The sequence below is a fragment of the Stenella coeruleoalba genome (assembly GCF_951394435.1).
Source record: "Stenella coeruleoalba genome assembly, chromosome: 3".
Lineage (NCBI taxonomy): Eukaryota > Metazoa > Chordata > Mammalia > Artiodactyla > Delphinidae > Stenella > Stenella coeruleoalba.
This window is the reverse complement of record NC_137148.1, coordinates 171,762,110-171,786,699: the sequence shown is the minus strand read 5'-3', so window position 1 is coordinate 171,786,699 and position 24,590 is coordinate 171,762,110. Positions and strand designations below refer to the sequence as shown.

Genomic DNA, 24,590 nt, shown 5'->3' with positions numbered 1-24,590 from the left:
TCCACAGCAAGGGGAGTAAGGTGGTCGCCTGAGTGGCAGATGAGGAAACTGAGGCCCGGAGTAGTGAGGTGCCTTCCTTATGACGCTCACAAGTCAGAACTGGGTGGATTTGAATCCCGGTCCTCCGACTCCAGAATCTAACTCCTCGCCCCCTTGACTTTACTGAGGAAGCCTCATTTGCCCCGAGATACCTCACCATGCCACCCCCTAAATTCTCTCAAAAAAATTTCAGAGAATCATCCCGTTCTGGGTCACTGCTATCCCTACTGGGTCGGGACTAGCCCCATTCCCACTTTCCGGAGGAGGAGACTGAGGCTCAGAGAGGAAGAGTCAGTCGCCCCCCCAAACACCCATGGGCTACGCCGGGGCTTGAACCCAGGTCTGTCCGGACCCCAGGCCGAGCGGTTCCCCGAGGCCAGGCCGAGCCGGGGGTCCTGGAGGTGGAGGGGGGCGGTCAAAGGGCGGGGCTGGCGCCCAGGGGAGGTCGCGGCCCCCTCACCTTCTCGCTGCTGCTGCTGCAGGAGGGGCGGCGGCTGGGGGACGCTGTGCGCGATGGGCGTGATGGCCGCGGTGGGGTACATGGCTGCAGAGACCGGGAGCGAGACACAGGGCGGAGCGGGCGTGAGGCCGGTGGGCAGCCGGTGCGCGTGGGGGCGGGGCTAAGACGTGAGGGGCGGGGTCACAGCTGAGGGTGGGGCCAAGACCGGGTCTAGGGAAGGCGGAGGGGTGTGGTCACATGGGAGAGACGGTCTGAGGGCAAGGCCAAGGACCCGTCTAGGGAAGAAGGAGGGGGCGTGGTCATTCGAGGACGGGTCTGGGAGGGGCGTGGTCGCATTGGAGGGAGGGGCCAAGGCAACAGGGAAGAGCAGAGTGGGCGTGGCCTGGCTGAGGGCGGGGCCAAGGCAGCCTTTAGAAGACAAGCCAGAGATCCGAGCGAGGCCCTGGCAGAGGCGGGGTCAGTCTGGGCAGGACATGAGGGGCGGTACCAAAGGCAGGTTATGAGGGGCAGGGCCAAATGTTGAAGAAAGGCGGGGCGTTGGGGAGGCCAAGAACTGGGATTGGGCCCAAAGTAGTAGGCACAGGCAGAAGAGGGAAGGTAGGATGAGAGGACGGCTCTGAGGGCAGGGACCATATCTAGGTGTGGCTAGGGGCGTGGCGTGGCTAGCCCAGGTAGGACGCCGGGGGCCGAGGGGCAGGGTCACGCGCGGGGCGGGGCCGCGCTGCCTCCCTACCTGTGTACTGCTGTACTCCGGAGAAGGCGGGATGAAGGGTCTCGGCCACCGTCGGGCTCTGAGCTGCGGGGCAGACGGAGGGGCTGAGTGGGGCGGGGGCAGCAGAAGTCGTCCATCCACCCCGCAACACCCACTCCCAGCTTCACTTCTGCATAAACGTTTCACAGGTATGGAAACATTTTACAGGTGGGGAAACCAGCTGGCACAGGGCCGCTCAGGTAGGAAATGACAGAAGCCAAACTCGAATCCAGGTTTCTCAGACTCCAGAGAGGTTTAACAATCAACCCCAACTCTCTGTCCCCATCCTGACCCCCCTTGGTCCTCTCTTTTATTCTCTGGATTCTCCAGGACTCCAGGTCTCTGCTTTTGATCACCACCCATCCCCATCCCTTCCCTTTATCCCTCCCCACACCTTGATCATCAGACACCCTATGGATCCCCTACGTGGCTGTGACCTTCCGACGGTCCCTAGGGGAGGACACAGGGGTAGGGGAGAGCTTGTCTAGGCAACCAGAGCTGGAGAGTCTGGGGAAAATTGAGCAAAAAAATCTTGAATGGAGAGAGGTTGCTAGAAGATGGGGTGGTGATGGGGGAGAGGTAAGACAGTAAAGAGGTCGCATGAACGAATTACTTTATAGTGACGGAACAGTTCTGTATGTAGATTGTGGTGGTGGTTACATGAAACTATACCTGTGATAAAATGACATAGAACCACGCACACACACACACACACACACACACACACACACACAAGTGCCTGTAAATAGTGAAGTCTGAGTAGGCTCTCCAACTCCCGTTGAGTTCATTGTACTGTACCAATGTCAGTTTCCTAGTTTTGACAACATACTGTGGTTACATAAGACGTTAGCATCCAGGGACGCTGGGTGAGGGGTACCAGGACCTCTCTATATTATTTTTGAAACTCCCCGTGAGCGCCAATCATTGCAAGGTAAGAATAAACAAATTCTCAGCGGTGGAAACGCAGATGACATACTTCACCTAAGCAAGGTGTGGGAAGATGTTTGCCTTGAAATTATGGTATAGGGTAGAGGAAAGTGAGACCTCTGCTTCAGGAGGGCAGAGCCCAGCCCAACAAATCAGTGCATGGCCAATATTGAATTAATGAATTAATGAGTGAATGAATGAATATGGGCACTGATATCTTCCCAAATGGTAACGATTACTAATGAAGATTGATGGTGCCATTCTTGGTACCAGGTGACGCGTTAGCATTTTACAGACTGATTGCCTCGTCAGTGCAATCTCATGAGATGACTGATGTTATCCGCCCCATTTCCCAGATGAGCAAACTGAGGCTCAGAGACTTAAAGAAACCTCCCAGGGCCACTGAACTGGAATTCGAACCCAGAAAGGTCTGGATGCAAAGTTTCTATGTTTAACCTCTTTCTCTGTGCCCACAGCTAGTATCTGTTCACCTGAGACTCCCTTTGTCCTGCCCCTTTGTTCCCTGGACACCAAGGCATAGGGACTCATGCTTGTCCCGGGGACACCCTCCCTGCCTCCTACCACTCTCCTCGGCCCCCGGGGACCACCCGAGTTACCTGGGTAGGGCACAAGGCCATTGGCATATACGGTTTCTAGGGCGGGGTGCCCGCCAGGGAAGGGCACAACACCTGCGAAGCCGTTGGTGATCGGAGCCACAAGGCCGGGCACGGCGGTGGTGCCGAGCAGCGGGGGCGAGTGCAGTCCTGGGGAGCGGAAGAGCGTCACGGGGAGCCTGATCCTGGCCCCGGCCCTGCCCACCCATCCATGGGTCCCTGGTGGACTCTCACCAGAGGCAGGGGCGATGGGTGTGGCGGGCAGCCCGTTAAGGCTGACGGCGCCGATCTGCTGGATGTGGCAGGGTGAGAAGGCCACGCCAGGGCTCAGGTAGCTGCCTGAGGTGGACAGGACCGTTGTCTGCTGCTGCATGAGCTGGGGGTGGAGAGGGAGTCAACGTGCACAGTCAAAGTGGCACCTGACCTGAGATCACGGCTCATGAGGTGGGGGGCGGGTCCTCCAGGAACTAGGGGGTCAGGCCGGGTGTCTTGGCTCAGGTCGGGGTCAGGGATCAGTTAGGAATTGGGGCTCAGCCTGGCATTAATTCTCAGTGTAGGATCAGGGCCTAGACTAGGTTCCAGGCTCATTTAGGAATGAGAGCTCAGCCAGGGATTAGGGCTCAGTCTAAGATCAGGACTCAGTCTGGGACCAGGGCTCAGCCGATGTTGAACTCACTCAGGGTTGGGTCTCAGCTTGGAGTCAGCCAGGAGGTTTAGCTAGAATTCAGGCTAATCTAGATTTGGGGAACAGCTAGGATCTGGGGGTCAACTAAAGGTTGGATCTTCATTTGATGTTCACGCTGGGTGAGGGTTCAGGCTGGATGTAGGGGTTGAGTCTGGTGTCCTGTCAGTCCAGAGCTGGGGCTCAGCTTGGGCTCGGAGCGTAGTCCATGGCTGGGGGCTCAGCTGGGGTTGGGGTCAGGAAGCGGCCTGGATTTGGGGACTCAGCCACAGCCAGAATAAGGCCCTGAGTCAGAAAGACTGGGCCAGAGAAACAGAAAGATGGGCAAAGAGGCAGAAGCCCTAGACCGAGAATAGATGGAGAAAGAGAGTGAGACAGACTGAGCCAGATCCCCAGAGAAGTCTCAGAAGCCCTGCTGGAGACCGAAGTGTGTCTGCTGGGGTCACTCACAGCCTGGGCGTAGGCACTGTAGGGGCTGAAGGGCAGGGTGAGGGACGGCGTCAGGATGCCCAGCTGGCCCACCATCTGCTGCATGCGCCGCAGTGTCCGCTCCTTGTCCGTGTCAGCAAACTTGACCACCAGGCTGGAGGAGGCACCCTGCAGGGGCAGCCGCAAGCAGGGAGGGAAAGAAGGGGGGACGTAGCCGGGACTCTGGGGTCCCTTACGAGGGGTGTAGGGGTGTGGATAGCAGCAGCTGTCAGCCCCACCCTCGAAGTCCCAGGTGCCACAGTGAGGACAGTCTGGAGATCAGCATCCCAGGTCTCGCACTTGACCCTGCAGCCCCCTCGTGCGCACAAATGGGGCGTCCGGGCGCGGGGGGCTGCATCTGGGGCATAGTGAGGACCCTGACTGTCAAACACACTCTCAAAATGGGTGGAGAATCCAACTGCTGGAAGGGAACAATGGGGGCCCGCGTGGAGGACCCTATAGCTGTCACCCATACCCGAGAACAGGTAAGGCTCCAACCATCAGAGAGGTTGAATACCTCCTCTGATGGAGAACTCACTCTCTGTGCCACCCACCAGCTCCATCACTGGACAGCTCGGAGCATGAGAAAGCCTGACCTTCGGATGAGCTGACTCCTGCCCCTCTAAGGATTAAAACTGATGCCTGAGGACCCAGAGAGCAATAGAAGGAAGGATCTGAGACTGCCCTGCTCTTCACACCCATTTCCCAGAACAACAGAGGGTGGGTCCCCAAGGCCTGTCTTCCCCGTGGCAGATTTGGACATTTATGTACAGTGATGGTGGCTCCCAGGGCCACTTTCCTGGGAGGCAGGACCACCCCCAACACCTGTGTGGTCCCCTCCAGGCTCTCACTGCTGCAGGCCCACAGGCTCCCGGCTCCAGACTCGTCCCCACTCTGGCCCCACAGGGACATTTCCAAATGACCTGGTTCCTTCCCTCTGGGGCCCCCCATCACCCTAGGAGGAACCCCACGCTTCTCAGCCTTGAACCGCAGGCCCCTCCAGCCCCATCTCTCCCTGCTCCTCTGGGGCTCACACACATCTGCACACACTTACACATGCATTCTGCCCACACACTCATCATTGACACTCACACACACACATGCATACACTCCCAAATACGTGCACATATACTCACACACTCACGTGCACACAGTCACACATGTACACACGTGACTGCCTACATTCACATGCATGCTCACTCCACACACAGACATTTGCCTTCACACTCCTACAGATGTACACACGTGCACTAGCTCCCCCCACGTCACCCAGACACACACTCGCACATAAACACACATGTGCGCTCAGATACATACTTGCACATGTGTGCTCACACGAACACACCCACTTAACACACTTGTGCGTATGCAGTCACACGTGTACACATGTGCATATGCACCAGTGCACACGTGCACACGTATCCATACCCATTACACACACCTCGTGTGCACACTGACACCCACCTACTCACAACCACACGCTCACACACAGACATGCACACGTGCACACACCAACACACACACTGGCCTGCGCGTACTCGCGTACGGGCAGCCACGTGCTGGCAGGACATCCATACACACTCCACACTTACTTGCAGGCTCACACACACAATCACACACATACACCCACCCATACCACCATCAGAGATTGCGCCTCTTCTCCCCACCATGACCTCTCTGAAGAAGGGCCAGGGGCTACCAGATGGCTGGGATGGTAAGGCCGGGCCCCCTTGCTCCTTTCCCACCCCTACCCCCATCGCCCAGGGCAACTCCGACTCACCGGCATGGTCTGGCTGCCATGCAGGGCGTGGATGGCCGCCTGAGCCTCCGTATGGGAGGAGAACTTCACGAAGGCACAGCCTGCTCCGAGAGAAGGGGAACGGGTGAGAGGCCACAGGAGAGGGGCTGACAGCCCTGCACGGCCGGTCAGCGTGGACACAGGCAGCCCAAAAGTCGGACATCCGAGAGACAGCCAGCCATTTGTTCAGACAGACAGCTGGACAAGGAAGGATCAGACAGTAAGACAAGCACACAGCCAGCCAGCCAGATAGCGGTTTGTCCAAGACCTCATCAGAGGGTGTGAGGAGGTGCACAGGTGGAGAGGCAGGCCCTGCCCATTAGAACAAGTGAAGGGGATGGGCTTAGAGAACGCCCGCTAGCCACCAATGCCATGAGATCCAGGGTTGTAATCAGATACGCAGAATTAGAGTGACAAACCATCAGACACAGACACAGAGAGATGCAGTCCTGTGGGCACACTCAGGCAGAGGTACACTCAGACCCAGACAGATACGCCCATGTGGCCAGAGTTGGATAGATGGGGACGAAAAGTCACCAGGCAAGGGGAGAATCAGGTGGACAGACAACCAGAGACCACCAGACACAGGCAAATCCAGACAGACGGTCATAGGCTACAGTTCCAGACAGAGAGAGGGCTATGGAAGAGCCAGGCAGATTTGGGGTAAGGGGGGTGAAAATGTTCCGGGACTAGATAGTGGTGACAGTTGCACAGTTTTGTGAATTTTGTGAAGCACTTCACTGTACACTTTAAAAGGGTGAATTTTACAGTATGTGATCATATCTCAATTACAAGAAAAGAGTCAGGCAAATAAACAGTCAGGGACCATCAGATACATTCAGTCCCAGTAAGGTAAAGTCGCCAGGGCAGAGACAGGCAAACTGAGACTCAGTCCCAGACAGATGAACCTCAACACGTAGAATCAGGTAGACGGAGACCACCAGGCACATGGATACCCAAACAGAAATAGCCATTTGGACACTCAGAAACAGTGTCAGAGACTAAGAGACACAGGCGGAGTGATACTCAACCCTAGGTACATGCAGTAACGTGAGTAGACCGGAAAACAAGTTTCTGGAGATCATTAAACAATCATTCCTGCATGGTACAACCATACAGGAACGGTGGAGCAAGTAGGATCAGGCACAGGACATAGGCAAATCCAGACGGCAACAGCCCCATGGACAGAGTCAGGTGGAGACAGGCAGCCCCAGACGGACACGAGCACACGAGTAGGACCGCGTAGGACTGGACAGTCTCTGCTCGCCCCGCCCCCCGGAGCCGGCCCCGCCCTCCCATGTGCCGCTTCCGCCACCTGAGCGAGCCCCACCCTCTTGTGTACCTAGCGGGGCCCCATTCCTCCAGCCCGCTCTCCTCGTGCTAGGCCCCGCCCACTGTGGGCCAGCCCCGCCCCACGATCCCGGCCCCGCCCCCTGGATCCCGCCGCGCTCTCCTGTGCCCGCTCCGCCCCGCCCCATCCCTCCAGCCCCGCCCTCCCACAGCCCCGCCCCCAGCAGCCAGCCCCGCGCACGGCCCATCACCTTTGCTGCTGCCGTCGGGCCCCCGGAGCACGGTGCACTCGTCTATGACCCCGAAGGGCTGGAACAGCCGCAGCACGTCCTCCTCTGACTGCTGCTTGTTCAGCATCCCCACAAACAGCTTCCGGTCCCCTGTGGGCGGAGACACCACCTCAGACGAGTCCTAGGCTCCGGGAATTTTCTCCGTCCCTCCAGCAGAGAGTGGAGGTAGCAGGGCGTGGAGCAGGGCGCCTGGACCCCCCTGGGCCCTCTTCTGCGCGTGTGAGGGAGGACACAGCCACGCGTTTTCCCTGCCTAGGTCTCTCCACCTTTCCACGTGCCTGCGAGGTCCCACCTCATGCAGTGCCCCCTGCCTGGAATGCCTCTCTGTCCAACTGCTTCCACCCTCTGGGCAAAACGGCCTCTCCCTCCTATGCACTCAGAGTCCACACATAGTACCAGGGTTAGGAACTGCCTTGCCTGGCCCGGGTCCATGTCTGTCTGTCTGTCTGCCATCTAGATTTTCCAGGCAGGGGTGAGCGCTGAGGGCCCCTGCATCCTCACAGTGCCCAGCAGAGCTCCCTGTCCAACCTTGCCAGGGCTCAGGAGGGGCCAAGCAATCAACGTCTATTGAATGAATGAACAGTGTGTGGGCACGAGACCAGGTGCCTGGGGAGCCTGGGGTTGGCTTGGGGCCTGGCTGCAGGCCTGGCTGGGACCTGCCCAACTCTAAGGCCAGCGGCCAGTCTGGACCAGCCTCTCCCATGTGAGGTACCAGAACTCTGTCCCCCTCTCCCCCCGGGGGAATTGCACTGCTCCCCTGTCATCAGGAACGCGGCAGCTTCCTCTTCCAGGAAGGGTGAGCTTGGTTACTATGGAAACCCATTCTCTGGCAGCTGTCACTCATAGGGGTGGGAGGGAGGGAGAGACATATGAGGGAGAGAGAGGGACAGCGAGAGACTGAGAGACAGAGACAGGCAAAGAGAGACAGTAAGAGGCAAAGAGAGATACACAGAGAAGCACAAAGAGAACCAGAGAGATAGGAGGAGAGAAAAAGATTAGGAGAGAGAAACAGAGATGGAGGGAGAGGGAGAGAAGGAGAGAGAGAATAAGAGACAGAGAGACAGAGATGAAAACACGCAGATCCCCCCCCTCTAGTCCCTGACCCACAGTGGAAGCCAGGCTGGAGAGTGTGAAAACAGGCTCCCATTCCCGATGGGCTTTACCAGGATCCTACACATACAAAGAGGTCCTAACAGCCCTACCCGCTACAGCACCTCCAAGGCTGGCTGCTCTCCCTCAGAACCCCATCCACCTGAGATGGGGAGGGGGGTCAAAAATATCCAAGAATGACTAGCCTTGGATCCCACTGGGGACAGCCAAGCATCTCCCCATGGGCACACAGCCACCCAGAGGTCCAGCCTAATGCAGACACGGGGCCCAGGCTGCACACCCACACGCCCAGCCGGGAACAGTCAAGCACACACACTTGAACATATACACCCACGCAAAGCCCAGGCACGCAGATGTGCACACAGTCAGGCAGGCACCCCCACTGCACCTGCCAGAAACACACATGCACTTGGGCACACACTCGCATACATCTGCGCACAGCCGTGCCCAGGAAGCCATGCTCATACACACACACCTGCACTTGCTCAGACATGCAAACATGCACACACACGCAGAGCCCAGAAACCAATCCATAGTCCTTCAGGGACCCCATCCCCTCTGCGTCTGAAGATCCCCGTTATTGCACCCTGAGATGAGTGGGGTATTTCAAGTTCTAGGGGAAAGCAGCAGGACCTGGCCACACCTCCCACTGCTGGGCCTGTGGCCCTGTGGTTAGGAGGAGGGGACACGGCCTCCCTACTCTCCCACCCCACCCAAGCCTGGGCCTCTGCCTCTCCCACCACCTTTGTGCAAGGATTTCCCTCCTCCCATTCCTCTGCCAACCCGCAGCCTGGTGGCCACGGAGAGATGACAACTACCTCCTCGGCTTTCGCTGTCCGCAGGCTTCACCTGGATTGGCCGTGCCATCTGTGGAGAGAGGGGGGAGGGAGGTCAAGGTGGGCAGTGGGGGTAGCATGGGTGGGAGCTTCACCTGAGCTCTGCTGGGCACTCCTGTCCACCTCCCCAGCCTCAGCATCCCACCAACCTCTGGCAGCAACCAGCACCTCAGTCACACCAAGTGACACATGGTCCCACCTACAGGGCTTTGCTCTTGCTGCCTGGAAAACTCCCACTTTGCCTTCAAAGCCCAGTAACAATAACCCTTCATCCAGGGAGTCTTCTTGCCTCCCCAGGTGTGATAGATTGTTTGCAAAGATGGCCCAACTCCTGCAGTCCCTGTATGTGACGTGATTTTGTGGTTCCTCTCATCAAGAACTGGAGTCTATTTCTCCACCTTTTGCTTTTGGACTTGGCCATGCGACTTGCTCTGACCAAGAGAATGTGGTGGAAGTGAAGTTGTGAGAGTTCCAAGCCTTGCCCTCAAGAGAAGTTGCCTTTTTGGAACCATGGAGGTTGCCAGGTGGACAAATCCAGGCGAGTTACTGGAAGACGGGAGATCTCATGCACGGAGATGCCCTGCTGACACACAACGCATGGGAGTCCTGGCTCAGCTAGCCTCAGTCGAGCCCCAGTTGACTGCAACTGCATGAATGACTCAGGACAAACCAGTAGAACTGCCCAGCTAAGCCCAGCCTGAGCTTGTTAACCAACAGAATCATGAACAAATAAAATGGTTGGCGCAGTTTATTACTCAGCAGTAGCTGACTGATACACCAAGGCAGCTACTTTTAGCCAGCTCCCTGAGCCTCGAATGGGGGGAACTGTCATACTTCAGTGGACTGGCCTGCAATCTGGACTTATTGTTCTGGACTCTGTCCCCCACTCCCAGCACTGAAAATGGAAGAAACCAGTGAACTGTTCAGTGGAAGAAATCCTTCTCTAATCCCCACTCCTGCAACTTACCCAGCCATTGGTATCAGCTAATGCGAATATTTCAGAACAGATTTGAGGGATGTGGGGTTGGGTGGCATTTGCTTCTCTGTTGATTCTAGGACAGAATCTTCCTCCCGACCCGGTGCCTCTGGTGAACTCCTACTCATCCTTCAAAACCCAGCTCAAAAGTCCCCATGCAGGCAATCCTTCCACCTTTTTGGATCCCTTCCTCCCTCTGCCTCAGGGCAGGAAGTGTCTATGTGTTGCACTGTTTCCCTCCAGACTGAGACCATAACATCACAACCCCGCCCCTCAGGGCAGGGTACAGGAGAGAATCAGAGGAGTTTGCTGAACTGAACTGACGAGAAGGAAGTGGCCAACACCCACCAGCATAGAAAGGCATCTGGTCCCTCTGCACCAGGCCTGGGGTTGGAAAGAGTGCTGGTCCCAGCCCCCCTCCCAGGTCAGACAATCTCGGAGTAGATCCCCACAGCCACTCAGAGGTGCTTGATAAACATGTTTTTAAATCACAGTGCAGCTGCCCAGCAAGCTTTCAGAAAGATGCACAATTTTTACGCTGTTTTACAGATGTCAAAATCAAGGCCTGGAGAGGTTATTTTTCTGCTTCCCTTCCCCTCGGTGAGCCCCTCCTGCTCTGATACCCTCCCTCTTTCTGAGTGTGTGTCTGGGGCACATATGGGCCTCCTCAATGTGAACACAGCCTTGGGAGCCCCAGACCAGAGAGGCTTCTGGTTTCCCCACTTGGCCCCCACTTCCCCCAGCCCAATCTTCCTGCCACCCAGCCACACCCTCAGAGGAACCCTGACCACCTGGGAAAGGCCAAACCACATCCCCCTTCCCCCACCATACACACACACACACACACACACACACACACACACACAGACACACACACACACCCTGGGCCCTCTTCACCTGGGTGCCACACCCCTCTAGCTGGAGGCGGAGGGGAGATTATTTCAACCCATGGGACCAGTTTCTGGGTTGAGGGCAGACTGAGGTGGTGAAGGGAGGTGGGGGGGATGGGGCACCTGGGCTCCAGCCTCCCGTTCCCCCACCCCTCTCACCCGCCTCCGCTGGCCCTCACCTCCCCCCCCCACCCCCAGCACCTTGGACAGATGAGGATGGGGTTGCCATGGCAACGCTGATTCACCACACGGAAGCTGGCAATTGTTGTTGCCATGGAAACCGCCTCTTAGGGGCGAGCCCAGCTCCTGCCTTGCACAAAAGAGATATTTAAATATAATCTTCTGGAGATGGATGAGCCGAGGGAGGGAGCGAGAGAGGGGGACCACAGGGAGGGAACCTGCCCCCATCACGGCATCCTCCATCCCCACCCCATTCTCGCGGCCTGGCTACCTGCTTCCCACCTCCCCCACCCGCTGCAGAGCCTGGGACCTTCCGCCTCCGACTGGGAGGCCTCTTCCCCCTCCTGGGTCAGGTCGGCGGGGGGGTGGGGGGGTGGTCCTGGTCTGGCTCTGAGAAGCCAGGTGGCCAGCCCCTTCCTCTCTAGTCGCCCACTCGAAAGCCAAGGCTGCGAGGCCCGGCCATCCACACCCCGCGGACCCGCGCCTCGCCTTACCCACCGGCCTGCAGACGCGCGCCAGGCTGGCATCCATGTGCCGCCTTCCGCCCGGCTGGCCCTGGGCGCACGGGCGCGCACACGCCGCACGCACACTCGGGCTCCGGGCTCCGCGCCTCGTTCTCCGCGCCCAACGCCCAGGCGATCCGCCCGCCAGAGGCCGGGCCCTGCGCGCGCTGCCCGCCCAAGCCGGGAGGAGGCGTGCCAGGGGAGAGCTGGGTCTCCCCCCCACCCCAACCCGCCCATCTGGCTCTGCCCACCTCCTTCCGGCTCCCTCTCTCCATCTGTCCCACTGAGGTCTTTGCCGAGTGCCCTTCCTCCCTCCTCCACCTTCTCTGGCTCCCCATCACCGCACCCTTTCCCTGCCCCCTCCCTTCCTCTTTACACTTATTCAACAACATTCACCTGTGCCTCATGCTGAGTAATTCTGCAGCCTCAGGGAGCACCCCACTAGTCTGGCAGAGGGGGAAACAGAGGCATATGCAGACACTTCCAGACTCATGGGGTCAGGGTTGGGGCAGAGGGAAGGATCAAGTGCTGGGAGAGCCTAGAGCCGAGAACAATGAAGAGCCAAAGGCTATCATCCTGGGGGTGCACTGAAGATGGAAAATCTGCAGTGGGTTTTGAAGTATGAATAGGAGTTGGTGGTGGGGCGGGGGGAGCATGTTGGAGCCATACCTACGTCCACTGATTCATTTAATCTCCAAACAACTTTATGAGATGGGAACATGCCCCTTTTACAGATAGCAAATCAGAAAGAGAGAGGAGAAAATCAGAAGCAGGGGTCAGACCTACTGCCAGTTTCCTCGGGGGCCTCTGAAGACACAGCCATTCCTCCAGCCAAGGATCAGGTGGGATAGGGCTCTGGGTGGGCATACATTAAGTGGTTGGAATCCAGTTCTTGCTCTGCCACCTAGCTTTTGCTGAGTGACTTCAATCAAGCCATACACCACTGGGAAAACAGGGTCCCGTATGTCTGACCTGTGTGTATTACAGATGGGGAAACTGAGGCCACTGTGGGGAGGAACTGTAGGAAGATTCTTCGGTAGACAGGCTGGGGCCCAAAATATTCTCCTGGGTGGTTTCTGGATGGTGCGGAAGGGAAGGAAGCAAAGTGGACCCCTATCTGGGCCGCCCGGGCTACCATTCCAGCCTCTTCCTCTCCCACCCGAGCCCCAGCCCAACCTCCAGACCAAGCCCCTCTCCTGGTCTAGATTCTGCCTTGGTTCCCTATTGCCCTTGGGGTAGAGTGACAGATCCTCATCCTGGCATTCGAAGGACCTTTACTGCTCAGTCCCAGCCATTCCGGGCCCCTCCTCCTCCCACACCCCGAGGACACAGGGCTGGAATGCGCCCCTGTACACCCCATCCTCGCCCCACAAGCCCCTTGAATGCCACCCACCCCCGAAGCCTTCCCCTCCATCCCCATCTGCTTTGGTTGCTTTGCCCAGGCATTGCCTTGGTGGTGACACATCCCCCAACACACACACCGTCCCTCTTTGGGATGAACTCCTGAAGTCAGGGCTGGGGGGCTCTGGGAACTCCTCCCCAGAAAGACCCAGCATAGGGTCCACAAATGACAACTGAGATGAAACGAGACGAGACCTATGGTTTCCAGACTCCTGTCCTATGGGCAAGAGTGAGGCAGGCGTGCTGGGCACAGTGCCCTGCACGGGAAGTAACCCAAGAGCTCGTGCCAGGCATGTCTGCACTGTCCCCATTTCACGGGAGAAAACAGGCTCAGCAAGAGACATGACTGGCCAGAGTCCCACAGCTCGACTTGCCTGGGACCCTGCGTTCATTCACTCAGCATCTATTTGCCAAGTGTGTGCTCAGCATCTGGCCTGTGTCACCTCAAAGGACCCTCAAAACACTCCGCAAACCCACTCTACAGACTAGGAGACTGAGGTCTGGGGAAGCCAAATCATGAGACATTCGGCACTTTGGGGCCCCCCGGCCCATTCTCAGGGTTGGCTTGACTCTGAGCCGAGTCATGGGATATGGGGCTGGATCGTGCAAAGGGACCACTTCAGAGACCCCTGTGTGCACAGAAGGGGCTTCAGGAGGGGCCTGTGGGGGGACTCATAGCTGGACAAACTCATCCTTTTCCAGGGTGCTCAGATGAGCAGCAGGGCGGCCGCCAGGTCTGGGGCATCCCTCACCCACCAAGGCCTTCACGAAGAAAGAGATGGCATTGCCTCACATGGCCCAGCCCCTCACCGTCCAAGAGGCAGGAGCTGGACCTGTTGCCTGTTGTCGATGGAGGTGAGGGTATGAGGAGGGGAGGGGGGATCCCTTCCATCCGCAGGAACCCCGTCCTGGGGTTTGACAGCCAGCAAAGAACTCCTGCGGGAATCAGAGACATCTGCCCAGCGTGGATTCCAGGGTCCTGCGGTCCATTCTGGGTTCTATTCTGGGCTTCTGTTATTCAATGTAGGATCCTATTCCAGAGTGCTGAGATTTGATTAAACTGCGTCCCCCACGGACGCTGCTGTCATACTCGAGGAGAGAACTGGAAGTGAGAGTGGGTGGGTCACTCGCTGCAGAAAGCAGCGTTATGGGGGGTGGGGGCCTGGGCTCTGCCAGGGCACAGAGAGATGCACCGGGCCGGCAAACGACGGGGACCACCCCCCTCTTGGGTCATCAAGAGACAGAAAAACAGAAGCATCCGCTTTATACGACTCCTCCAACACACACACACGCACACACACGGGGACAGGAGAGATGGTGGCTGTCCGTCTCTAGCGCCGCAACCCAGCCCCGGCCTCCCCGCCCCCCGACTCCCGAGCGGTGCGCGCGGGTGTGCGCGGAGACGTGAGCCCGCGGGGTGGGCTTTCTCTTGCGGCCGGCCGAGGCTCCATCCTCTGGCGGAGACGCCTGGGAGGGGGCTCGGACGCCTGTGCTCCGCTGCCGCTGACAGGCAAGGGGGTCTCCTGCGCAGTAGCCCCCACGCCTCCTCGTGCGATCGGCAAGCAAGCCTCCAGCGCTTGTTCTGAAAGGCTGATTCCATTTCTGCGGGTGTTCTCAGGCAGGGAGGCTCACCCTCCACATCAGCTTCTTTGCTCATCAGAATTGGAAGATACACGTACTCAGGGATCGGAACTCCTGGGTATGCACCTGACCCAAACGTGGCACGTGTCCACCAAAGACAAAACACCGGCAATGATCTCTGTGCCTTAAGAGCAAAACTAGAAACAACCCAAATGTCCACCAGCAGGAGAGTGGACGAATAAATGGTGTGTCGCAGCCATGGAATACCACACAGCGATGACAAAGTGCAAAGCGCTGAGGCGTGATATTGAATCTCACGGGCGCGGTACCAGAAGAAAAGCAGGGGTTGGTTACCGTAAAAGTCAGGGCAGCAGCTCCTCCAACAGAAGAGAGGGGTTTGGGCTTGGGGACATGGGACGGGGTGGTGTCCAGGGTGCCAACTGTGTAGTGGTAACAGGGTGCTTGCTTTGTAATCAGTTGGGTTGCATGCACTTTTCTCTAAGTGTGCAGTATTTTTCAAATTTTAAGAAAAAAAATTTTAAGCCAGGCTCTACTCCCACAGAATGCTGCCCCAGTCAGGAGGTGGCCCCCAGGGGCCCCTCCGTCCCCAGGGTCCAGCCCCGAGCCACCTCCTTCTTCTTTATCAAACATCAGCCCACACCTCCAGGGAGGAAGGGGGCCAGCTTGCAGGAACTGAGCCAGAGAAGCCAGAGGCTCAAGGTCTGTGGAGCTGGGTGGCTGGAGCTGCAGTCCTCACTCTGCTGGGTGACGTCAAACAAGTCCCTTCCTCTCTCTCACCACAGTCTCCCCACCTTTCAAATGGGGTGAGCAGCAGCCCTGGTGCCCCCCTGACATGGCAGATGGACGAGGTGCCCCGGCAGTGCTGGGAAACAGTGATAACCCTGGGGAAACTGAGGCCCAAGAAGAGAAGGGCATTGCTTGAGACTCCTCACCCATCCCCAACTGTCAGCAGGTGTCAAAGAGAGACGGGGAACTCCCTAGCCTAGATGTATGGTGACGCTGCACCATGCTCCTGGTTCTAGAACATTCTAGCCTGCACTGTCTAATATGGTAGCTGACTCCCAGCCTAGAACATTCTAGGTCTGCACTGTCTAACATGGTAGCTGACCCCAAGTCTAGAACATTGTAGCCTGCACAGTCTAACATGGTAGCTGACCCCCAGCCTAGAACATTCCAGGTCTGCACTGTCTAATATGGTGGCTGAGCCCTGGTCTGGAACATTCTGGGTCTGGGCTCTCCGAAACAGTAGTTGATCCCTGATCTAGAATATTCTAGATTTGCACTGTCCAGTACGGTAGCCCTTAGCCACATGTAGACATTGGAAGTTTAAATTTACATCTATTAAAATTAAATAACATTAAAACTTCAGTTCCTGTGTCACTCTTGCCCCTTTTCAAGGGCTCCATAGCCACACGGAGCTAGTGGCCACCCTATTGGACAGCGCAGAGAGAGCACTTCCGCCTTCAAGTTCTGTTGGACAGCAATGGTCTATAATGGGGATTGGCAAACTACAGCGCTATTCGGGCCCCCAATCTGTTGTTGTCAATAAAGTTTTACTGGCACACAGCCATGCCCATTTGTTCACTTGTCATCTGTTACTGTTTTACACTTTGAGTAGATGTGACAGAGGCTGTATGGCCGGCAAAGCCATACATTTCTGCTTTACAGAAAAAGCTGCCTGACTCTTGGCCTGGAACATTTTAGAACTATGCCATCCACTAGAGCAGCCGACAGCCACACGTGGCTACTGAGCACTTGAAATGTGGCTTGTGTGACCGAGAAACGGAACTGTGTTTAATTGTGTTCAGTTAAAATTAATACAGGACTTCCCTGGTGGCGCAGTGGTTAAGAATCTGCCTGCCAATGCAGGGGACACGGGTTCCATCCCTGCTCCGGGAAGATCCCACATGCCGCGCAGCAACTAAGCCCATGTGCCAGAACTACGGAGCCTGCGCTCTAGAGCCCGCGAGCCACAACTACTGAAGCCCACACACCTAGAGCCCGAGCTCCGCAACAAGAGAAGCCACCGCAATGAGAAGCCCGCACACTGCAACGAAGAGTAGCCCCCGCTCGCCGCAGCTAGAGAAAGCTGGCATGCAGCAAGGAAGACCCAACGCAGCTAAAAATAAATAAATAAATTTATTTTTTTTTAAAAATTAATATAAAGGTAAATCTAAGTCTAAAACCTGTTACTAGCCGACTTCATTCTTGGAAAACCTTTAAGTATGTTTAGGACAATTTGGGCAAGTGAATCTATTTTTTCAACTGTCAATTTTATAAAATGCAAATCCAGATCGAGCATCTCTGATAACCACTGAGTGTCCCACTTGAGATGGACCAGAAGTGTGCAATCCACACACCGGATTTTGGAACACTTAGGATGAAAAAAAGGAATGTGAACTATCTCGTTAATAAGTTTTACGTGGGCTCTACTGACTGCCTCTTGATAGGATTTTGGAGATAGTGGGTTAAAATAAAAGATAGCATTAAAATTCATTTCAACTGTTTCTTTTTACTCATTAAATGATGCTCCTAGAAAAATCTAAATGCTATACATGGCTTGCATTCTATTTCTATTAGCACCGTTCTAGAACATTAACCGTCTCCTCATTCTCCTAAACAGGGTTTCTCAGCCTCAGCACTGTTGATCTGGGGCTGGGGAATTCTCCATCGTGGCGGGCCGTCCTGTGCACTGTAGGGTTTGGAGCAGCATCCCTGGCCTCTACCCACAAGACGCCAGCAGCATCTCCTGGTCATGACAACCACAAATGTCCCCAGACATTGCCCAGTGTCCCTGGGGGCAGTAAACTCGTCCGTCAGGCTCTCACATGTCCTTGCCCTCAGCAGGCCAGGCATGTGTCTGCTTCCAAGTCTTGGTATACCCCGTGCTCACACCACCCCCATCTGCCACAATCCTCCCCATTGCTCAAGACTCAGCTCAAATGCATCCCCCTCCAAGAAGCCACCCTGTTTGCCCTCCGCGAGGCCATCAACGCAGGTCACCTGGTTCTCCCTTGAGATGCTGCCCACAGTGACCCTTATACCTGGCTCTTCATTTTGTGGTCACCCCTTGTAGTGAGTTGAATGGCTGTCCTCCCTAAAAATATGTCCAAGTCCTAACCCCTGGAATCTGTGAGTGGGAACTTATTGGAAAAGGCATCTTTAGAGATGTAATTAAGTGATAGATCTGGACACGAGGTCATCCTGGATTTAGGTGAGGCTTAAATCCAATGACTGGTGTCCTCATAAGAGAAAGGCAGAGGGGCTTCCCTGGTGGCACAGTGGTTAAGAATCCGCCTGCCAGTGCAGGGGACACAGGTTCAAGCCCTGGTCCGGGAAGATCCCACATGCCGCAGAACAACTAAGCCCGTGCGCCACAACTACTGAGCCTGCACTCTAGAGGCCGTGCTCCGCAACAAGAGAAGCCTCTGGACTGAGAAGCCCATGCACCGCAACAAAGCGTAGCCCTTGCTTGCCGCAACTAGAGAAAGCCCGCACGCAGCAACAAAGACCCAACACAGCCAAAAATAAATAAATTTATTTAAAAACAAAGAGAGAGAGAGAAAGGTACAGACTTCCGTGATGGCGCAGTGGTTAAGAATCTGCCTGCCAATGCAGGGGACACGGGTTCCATCCCTGGTCCGGGAAGATCCCACATGCCGAGGAGCAACTAAGCCCGTGTGCCACAACTACTGAAGCCCGCGTGCCTAGAGCCCATGCTCTACAACAAGAGAAGCCACCACAATGAGAAGCTCACGCACCGCAATGAAGTGTAGCCCCTGCTCGCCGCAACTAGAGAAAGCCCGCATGCAGCAACAAAGACGGAGCGCAGCCAAAAATAATAAAAATAAAATTAATTAATTTAAAAAACAAAGACTCCTCGCTCCCAATGCAGGGGGCCCGGCTCCGATCCCTGGTCAGGGAACTAGATCCCACATGCATGCCGCAACTAAGAGTTTGCATGCCACAACTAAGGAGCCAGTGAGCCACAACTAAGACCCGGCGCAACCAATGAATAAATAAATATTTTTTAAAAAGACAGAGCGAGAGAGAGAGAAAGGCAGAGGGAGGTGGGAGAGCTGAAGACACAGAGAAGAAGGCCACGTGATGACAGAGGCAGGGGTTGGAGGGATGCGTCTACAAGCCAAGGATTGCCAGCGACCACCAGGAGCTGGGAGACAGCCTGGGATAGAATCTCCCTGAGAGCCTGCAGAGGGAGGGCAGCCCTGCTGACAACTGGATCTTGGACTCTGGCTCCTGGAACTGGGAGACTGTAAGTTTCTGTTGCTTTAATACACCCAGTTTGTGATGCCTTGTTAGAGTGGCCCTAGGAGACATCTACACCCCCGGATTTACTCCCATCCTGAAAGTCAGGGTCTGCCCTCAAGGGACCCCCAATCTAGGGGGAGACATAGGCAGACGCAGACACCCCCAGCCCCGAGGGGTCAGGGATAAGCAGAGGGAGGAGATAACAGGGGTCGCCTTGAAAGCAGCGTAGAGATTCTCCAGGTAGGAAGGCAGTTTCCCACACGTTCTCCACACCACCTAGAGGTTGGTGTTCTTTCTGGGTCCTTAGTATCTGGAGAGTGAGGAATTTCTAGGAACTAGGGGCTGCTGGAGACCAAAATATAAGAGCTTAACATCTCCAAAAATGGAATCTACTTTGTACCCACATTTTTTTTTTTTTTTTTTTTTTTTTTGCAGTACGCGGGTCTCTCACTGCCGTGGCCTCTCCCGTTGCGGAGCACAGGCTCCAGATGCGCAGGCTCAGCGGCCATGGCTCACGGGCCCAGCCGCTCCGCGGCATGTGGGATCTTCCCGGACCGGGGCACGAACCCGTGTCCCCTGCATCGGCAGGCGGACTCTCAACCACTGTGCCACCAGGGAAGCCCTGTACCCACATTTTTTAACAACCCCCTCTCCAGCCTGGTCAGATGGACCTGGTGATGCCCATTTTGGAGACAAGGATGACTGAGCCTCTTAAGGAAAGATACTGTCAAGGTCACACAGGTTGGGAGGAGTGTAGCTGGGATGGGAACCCACAGGATCACAGAAGTGGGGGGAGGGGTGACACATGGAGGAGAGGCTCTGGAGAGCAGGATGTGGGGATGGCAGGGCTGGGGGGGGGATGAGGGAGGGAGGAGGAGAAACTTGTTCAAAGGGGATGCTGTGGCCAGTTTGAGCTCTGCTGGGTCTGGGGTGCCTGGGAGAGTCACCAGGGGGCGGTTTCTGCACACAGAGCTGGCGAGAGAAGTGCAGCATAGGTGCTCAATGAAAGTTTGCTGGTGGCTGGATAGATGGATGAAAGAACTCGATCCATGGGCTGGGAGAGTGAGCAGAGAGAGGAGGACAGAGAGCCCTGAGCCTGACACAGAGAAGGAACCCCGGGCAACTGGCATCTTTACATCCTGAAGAGGCCTCGGACCAGGGACCAGCCTGGAAAGAGGGGAGGGGCATACAGGGAGGGATGGCTCCTTGACTCCTGGCCCTTCCACCGTCTGCCAGAGCCCAGCTTTAGCCCCCAACACAGAGGGAACAGGCCCCTGAGGCCTCAGGCAGCCAAAGGCACTGGCTTTGGATCTCAGTGATCCCATCAGGAAAATGGGCGCAGGGGAATGGGGAAGAGGGACTTAGCTGATGGGGGTGGAGGGGAACTTCTAGGAATGTTGGCAAATCTCCATGTGGGTATTGATTTCTCTGAACAGAGAGTCAGAGCTTCCAGCCAGGACCTGATGCCACAAAAAAAAAAAAAAAAAAAAAAAAAAAAAAGGTCCACTGGATATGGAAGGATTGGGAAACAGCACTGGAGCTGTTGCTAGCATGGGGTCTGTGGTCAGACCATGAAGGTCATATCCCTGTTCTGCTGCTTGCTGGCTGCCAGAACTTGGACAAATCCACTACCAAACTTTGTCCCTCCAAGGTGTCCCTCCCCAAGGCCCCCTGGCTCCTGGCAAATTGCCAGGATAGAATATGGCAGAAATGAGAGTGTGTCATTCTGAAAGGAAGCCATAAAAGGTGCCGTGGCTTCCTCCTGGCTCTCGCCCGCTCCGATCACATGCCCTGGGGGAAGCCAGCAGCCCTGTTGTGAGGCCCCTCCCTCAAGCAGCAGGCACCAGGGAGATGCCCACGGGGAGAGACGCTGAGGCCTCCAGCCAACAGTCGAGCTCTGGCTGACAACTTCACTGCCACCTCAGGAGAGACCCCAAAGCCAGGACCACACAGCAAACTCATGCCCCAATTCCTGACCCCTGGCAACTGTGAGATAACAAATGCTGATTTTTTTTTTTTTTTTTTGCGGTACACGGGCCTCTCACTGTTGTGGCCTCTCCCGTTGTGGAGCACAGGCTCCGGACGCACAGGCTCAGCGGCCGTGGCTCACGGGCCCAGCCGCTCCGCGGCATGTGGGATCTTCCCGGACCGGGGCACGAACCTGCGTCCCCTGCATCGGCAGGCGGACTCTCAACCACCGCGCCACCAGGGAAGCCCGAATGCTGATTTTCTGAAGCCACTAAGTTGAGCAGTAATTTGTGGTGCATCAGGAGATAACTAATACAGTCCGTAGAACCCCACTGTGCCCCTTGACGCTAACCTGTATGGACGGACCTGCCCTCCAGTTTCCAGTTGATTTGGGGAGGTATTGACAGAAGGTCCAAGGGAGGGAGAAGAGTGAGTTCCGGATGGTGTTTATTCCACAGGCTCTAAGTCACCTTTGCAAGTCCTGTTCCTTCTCCTGGCATGCCCTGCCTTCTCATCTTTCAAGTCTCTTCTCAAATGCCACCTACTCTGTGAATCCCTCCATGACCTTCGGTACAGTTTCACCCCATTATACTCTTCCGATGCTGAAGACCAGAGAGGTTGAGTTACTGGCTCATTGTCACACAGCAAAAACAGGTGGGAGCTAAATGAGGAGCCCACTGATGTGGCCACCAAAGTGTATGCTCTTGCCTCTGCCACTTCACCTTCCAAAGAGGGGCTCTTTGTTCTGCAAGATAAGGTTGAGACCACCCCCTCCCAAACATTGTGATGCTTGCTCAGAGTTGAGTTAAACCCATGCCACAGCTTCATGTCCCTAGCAGGCGAACCCCAGATTGTCCACTGTCAGCCGTGCTGTGCCCATGCTCCCAGCAGTGATGGCATGATGCCACCAAAGCGTCTGCTGAATCTTCTTGAGGCTAAAGGGTCCCTGAGATTTCCAGAGGGAAGGGGCGACACCCCCACCCCCGAACTCATGGGGGGTGCCACAGTTCTCACTGGAGACCTGGCTTGGCTGGCTCAGGGGGACCATCCATCCTTTACTGGGGGCAGGGACCTCCTGCCCACCCAAAGAGGACAGGGCTGATAAGAGAGACCAGCAGGGACAGAGCCTGGGCCAGCTTTCCCTGGGGAGGAACTATTACATTAAGGGGCCATAGCTTCATTTGCTCCATAAGAACAAGGGGAAAGAGAACCCCTTCCCTTTTTATGGTGAGAAACAGGTAGGGTCTAGGCTCCTCCCTGAGGCCCACAGGCCCTGCACATCTGCCTCTCTCACCTCCCTGCCCTCCCCTCCTCCCTCTCTCCCCCTCGCTCATTCTGTTCCAGACACATGGGCCTCCTCGCTGTTTCTCCAACACACCAGGCCCGGTCCTGCCCCAGGGCCTTTGCACAGGCTGTCCCTCTGCCCTGCCAATATTTCCTCATCCTTCAGGTTTCAGTCCAATGACACTCGCATGCTAAGTCAGGTGCCCTTGTGCAGTACGCAGCCTGCACGCCACACAACAACCCTGACGTGAAGTGTACAGCATGGGATGCAATAGGCACACAAGAAATGCTCATTCTGGTGATTTCTGTCTCCCTGTTCCTTATGCCTCTTTCTGAGTCCAGAAGCACGTGGGCTTCACAGCTGATCCCAGGAAGGGCCTTAGCCTTCCCCAGGCCGAAAGCATCTCCTCCGTGTGTTCCCTCCCTTCCCAGACAGCACCCAGGACTCACCCCGGGCAAGGTCTTCTGTTCGTGCAGGGCAGTCTGAGCTTTGATGGCGGAGTCCCTGGCACAGTAGGTGAGAAAGGCACAGCCTGGAGGGGAGACAAAAATGGGTGTTAGGAGAAAAGGATGCTGTATACCCATGTTCACAGCAGTATTATTCACAATACCCAAGAGGCAGAAACAACCCAAGCGTCCACTGACTGATGAATGGATAAACTAAACGTGGTCCACCTGTACAATGGAATATTACTCAGCTTTATAAAGGAAGGAAACGGGACTTCTCTGGCGGTCCAGTGGTTAAAACTCCGTGCTCCCACTGCAGGGGCAGAGGTTCGATCCCTGGTTGGGGAATTAGGATCCCACATGCCGCACGGCACAGCCAAATAAATAAATTAAAAGGAAGGAAATTCTGACACATGCTACAACATACATGAACCTGGAGGATGTTATGCTCAGTGAGAGAACCAGACACAGAAGGATACTGTGTGATCCCACTCACACGAGGTCCCCAGAGGAGTCGCATCCATAGAGACAGGAAGTAGATGGTTAGGGGCCGGGGGCTGGGGGAGGGGGTGGGGAGTTAGTGTTTCATGGGGACAGAATTTCAGTTTGGGGAGATGAGAAAGTTCTGGAGGTGATGGTGGGGATGGTTACACAACAGTGGGAATGTACTTGATGCCACTGAATTGCACACTTAAAAATGGTTAAAATGGTCGACTTTGTGTTATGTGTATTTAACCACAATAAAAAAAATTTAAGGAAAGAAAAGAAGGAAAAATGATTAAGGTGGTAAATTTAATGTTATGTGTATTTTACTACAATTTAAAAAACAAAAAGAGAAAAGGAGGCTGGAGCCCCCTTTGGGTGTGGGGCAGTAGGAGTAGCTCAGCTCTCCCCTCCCACACGTACATTTCCCAAAGGGTGAGACACGGAAAGGCAGAGAGGAGAATCAGCTGTTAATTAAATCCGTGGCTGATGCTAAAATGCGGGGCGAGGTGGGGGAGGGGAGAGGGGGCAGAGCTGCTGCCCCAGGGAGGACGGTGGGGAGGGCACCAGCAGCCCCAAGGAGTCAGAAGAGGCCTCAACCCTGGAATGAGGAGCACAGTGACTCTGTCACTAACCAGCTTTGTGGCCTCGGATGGGACGCTGCCCCTGTGTGGGCCTCAGTTTCCCCCATCAGAGAGGATGGTCCGAGGGTGCGGTGGGATTGACCCACCAAGGGGCGGGGAGCGGAGCTACAAGGGTGGGGTGTGGCGTCAAAGGGCAGGGCCAATCAGGAGAGGCAAGGGGCGGGGCCAGCCCTAAAGTAGTCTAGAGAGAGGGTGTGATTGGAGGAAGTCCTTAATGGGGGCGGGGGGTGAGAAGCGTGAGAGCCACAGAGACAAGAAAGGTTGAGAGACAGACACAGAAGAGGAGCGAGCAGAGGGAGGCGCCCAGAGAAAGGCCAATGAGATCAAAGATATTTTGAAAGATGTTTGCCCGAGGCGGGCTAGAGGATGCAGGCAAGTTCCCTGGGATGGACATAGGGATCCGGGCTCCAGCGCTGGGTTGCCTCTCTAACCCCTATGGACCTCAGTTTCACTGTCTGTGAAATGAGACCATGGTTGGCTGCTCTGATGCTGTCGAGTCCTGTGTCCTCCATGCCCAGCTCCCTCCCCATGGTCTCTCTGCCTTCCCCGAAGAGGACCCCCTGTGCAGAGCCCCTAGGAACAGCTCCGTGGGCACCACTTCCGCCCCAGGCTGGAGCTAATTAAAGCCGCATCCTGCTGGGCTGCGCTCACTACGCGGCTGCTCCCACCAGCTGGGCC

The 24,590-nt window shown here is 56.0% G+C and overlaps 1 protein-coding gene across 5 annotated transcripts in view; it reads right to left on the bottom strand.

Moving 5' to 3' along the window:
• The window catches only part of CELF5 (CUGBP Elav-like family member 5), a 46,901-nt gene that overhangs the window by 5,146 nt on the left and 17,165 nt on the right, over window positions 1-24,590 (bottom strand). For 3 of the 5 annotated variants that reach the window (XM_079918889.1, XM_079918890.1, XM_079918892.1), the window contains exons 2-10: window positions 22,789-22,871; window positions 9,245-9,296; window positions 7,281-7,409; window positions 5,722-5,801; window positions 3,924-4,070; window positions 3,026-3,167; window positions 2,795-2,941; window positions 1,233-1,295; window positions 500-583 (exon numbers count right to left, since the gene is read on the bottom strand). In XM_079918889.1, the coding sequence (XP_079775015.1) occupies window positions 500-583; window positions 1,233-1,295; window positions 2,795-2,941; window positions 3,026-3,167; window positions 3,924-4,070; window positions 5,722-5,801; window positions 7,281-7,409; window positions 9,245-9,296; window positions 22,789-22,871 (927 nt within the window). Of the gene's footprint in view, window positions 1-499; window positions 617-1,232; window positions 1,296-2,794; window positions 2,942-3,025; window positions 3,168-3,923; window positions 4,071-5,721; window positions 5,802-7,280; window positions 7,410-9,244; window positions 9,297-22,788; window positions 22,872-24,590 lie in introns of all 5 variants that reach the window. The other 2 variants (XM_079918891.1, XM_079918893.1) reach the window with 2 other exon arrangements.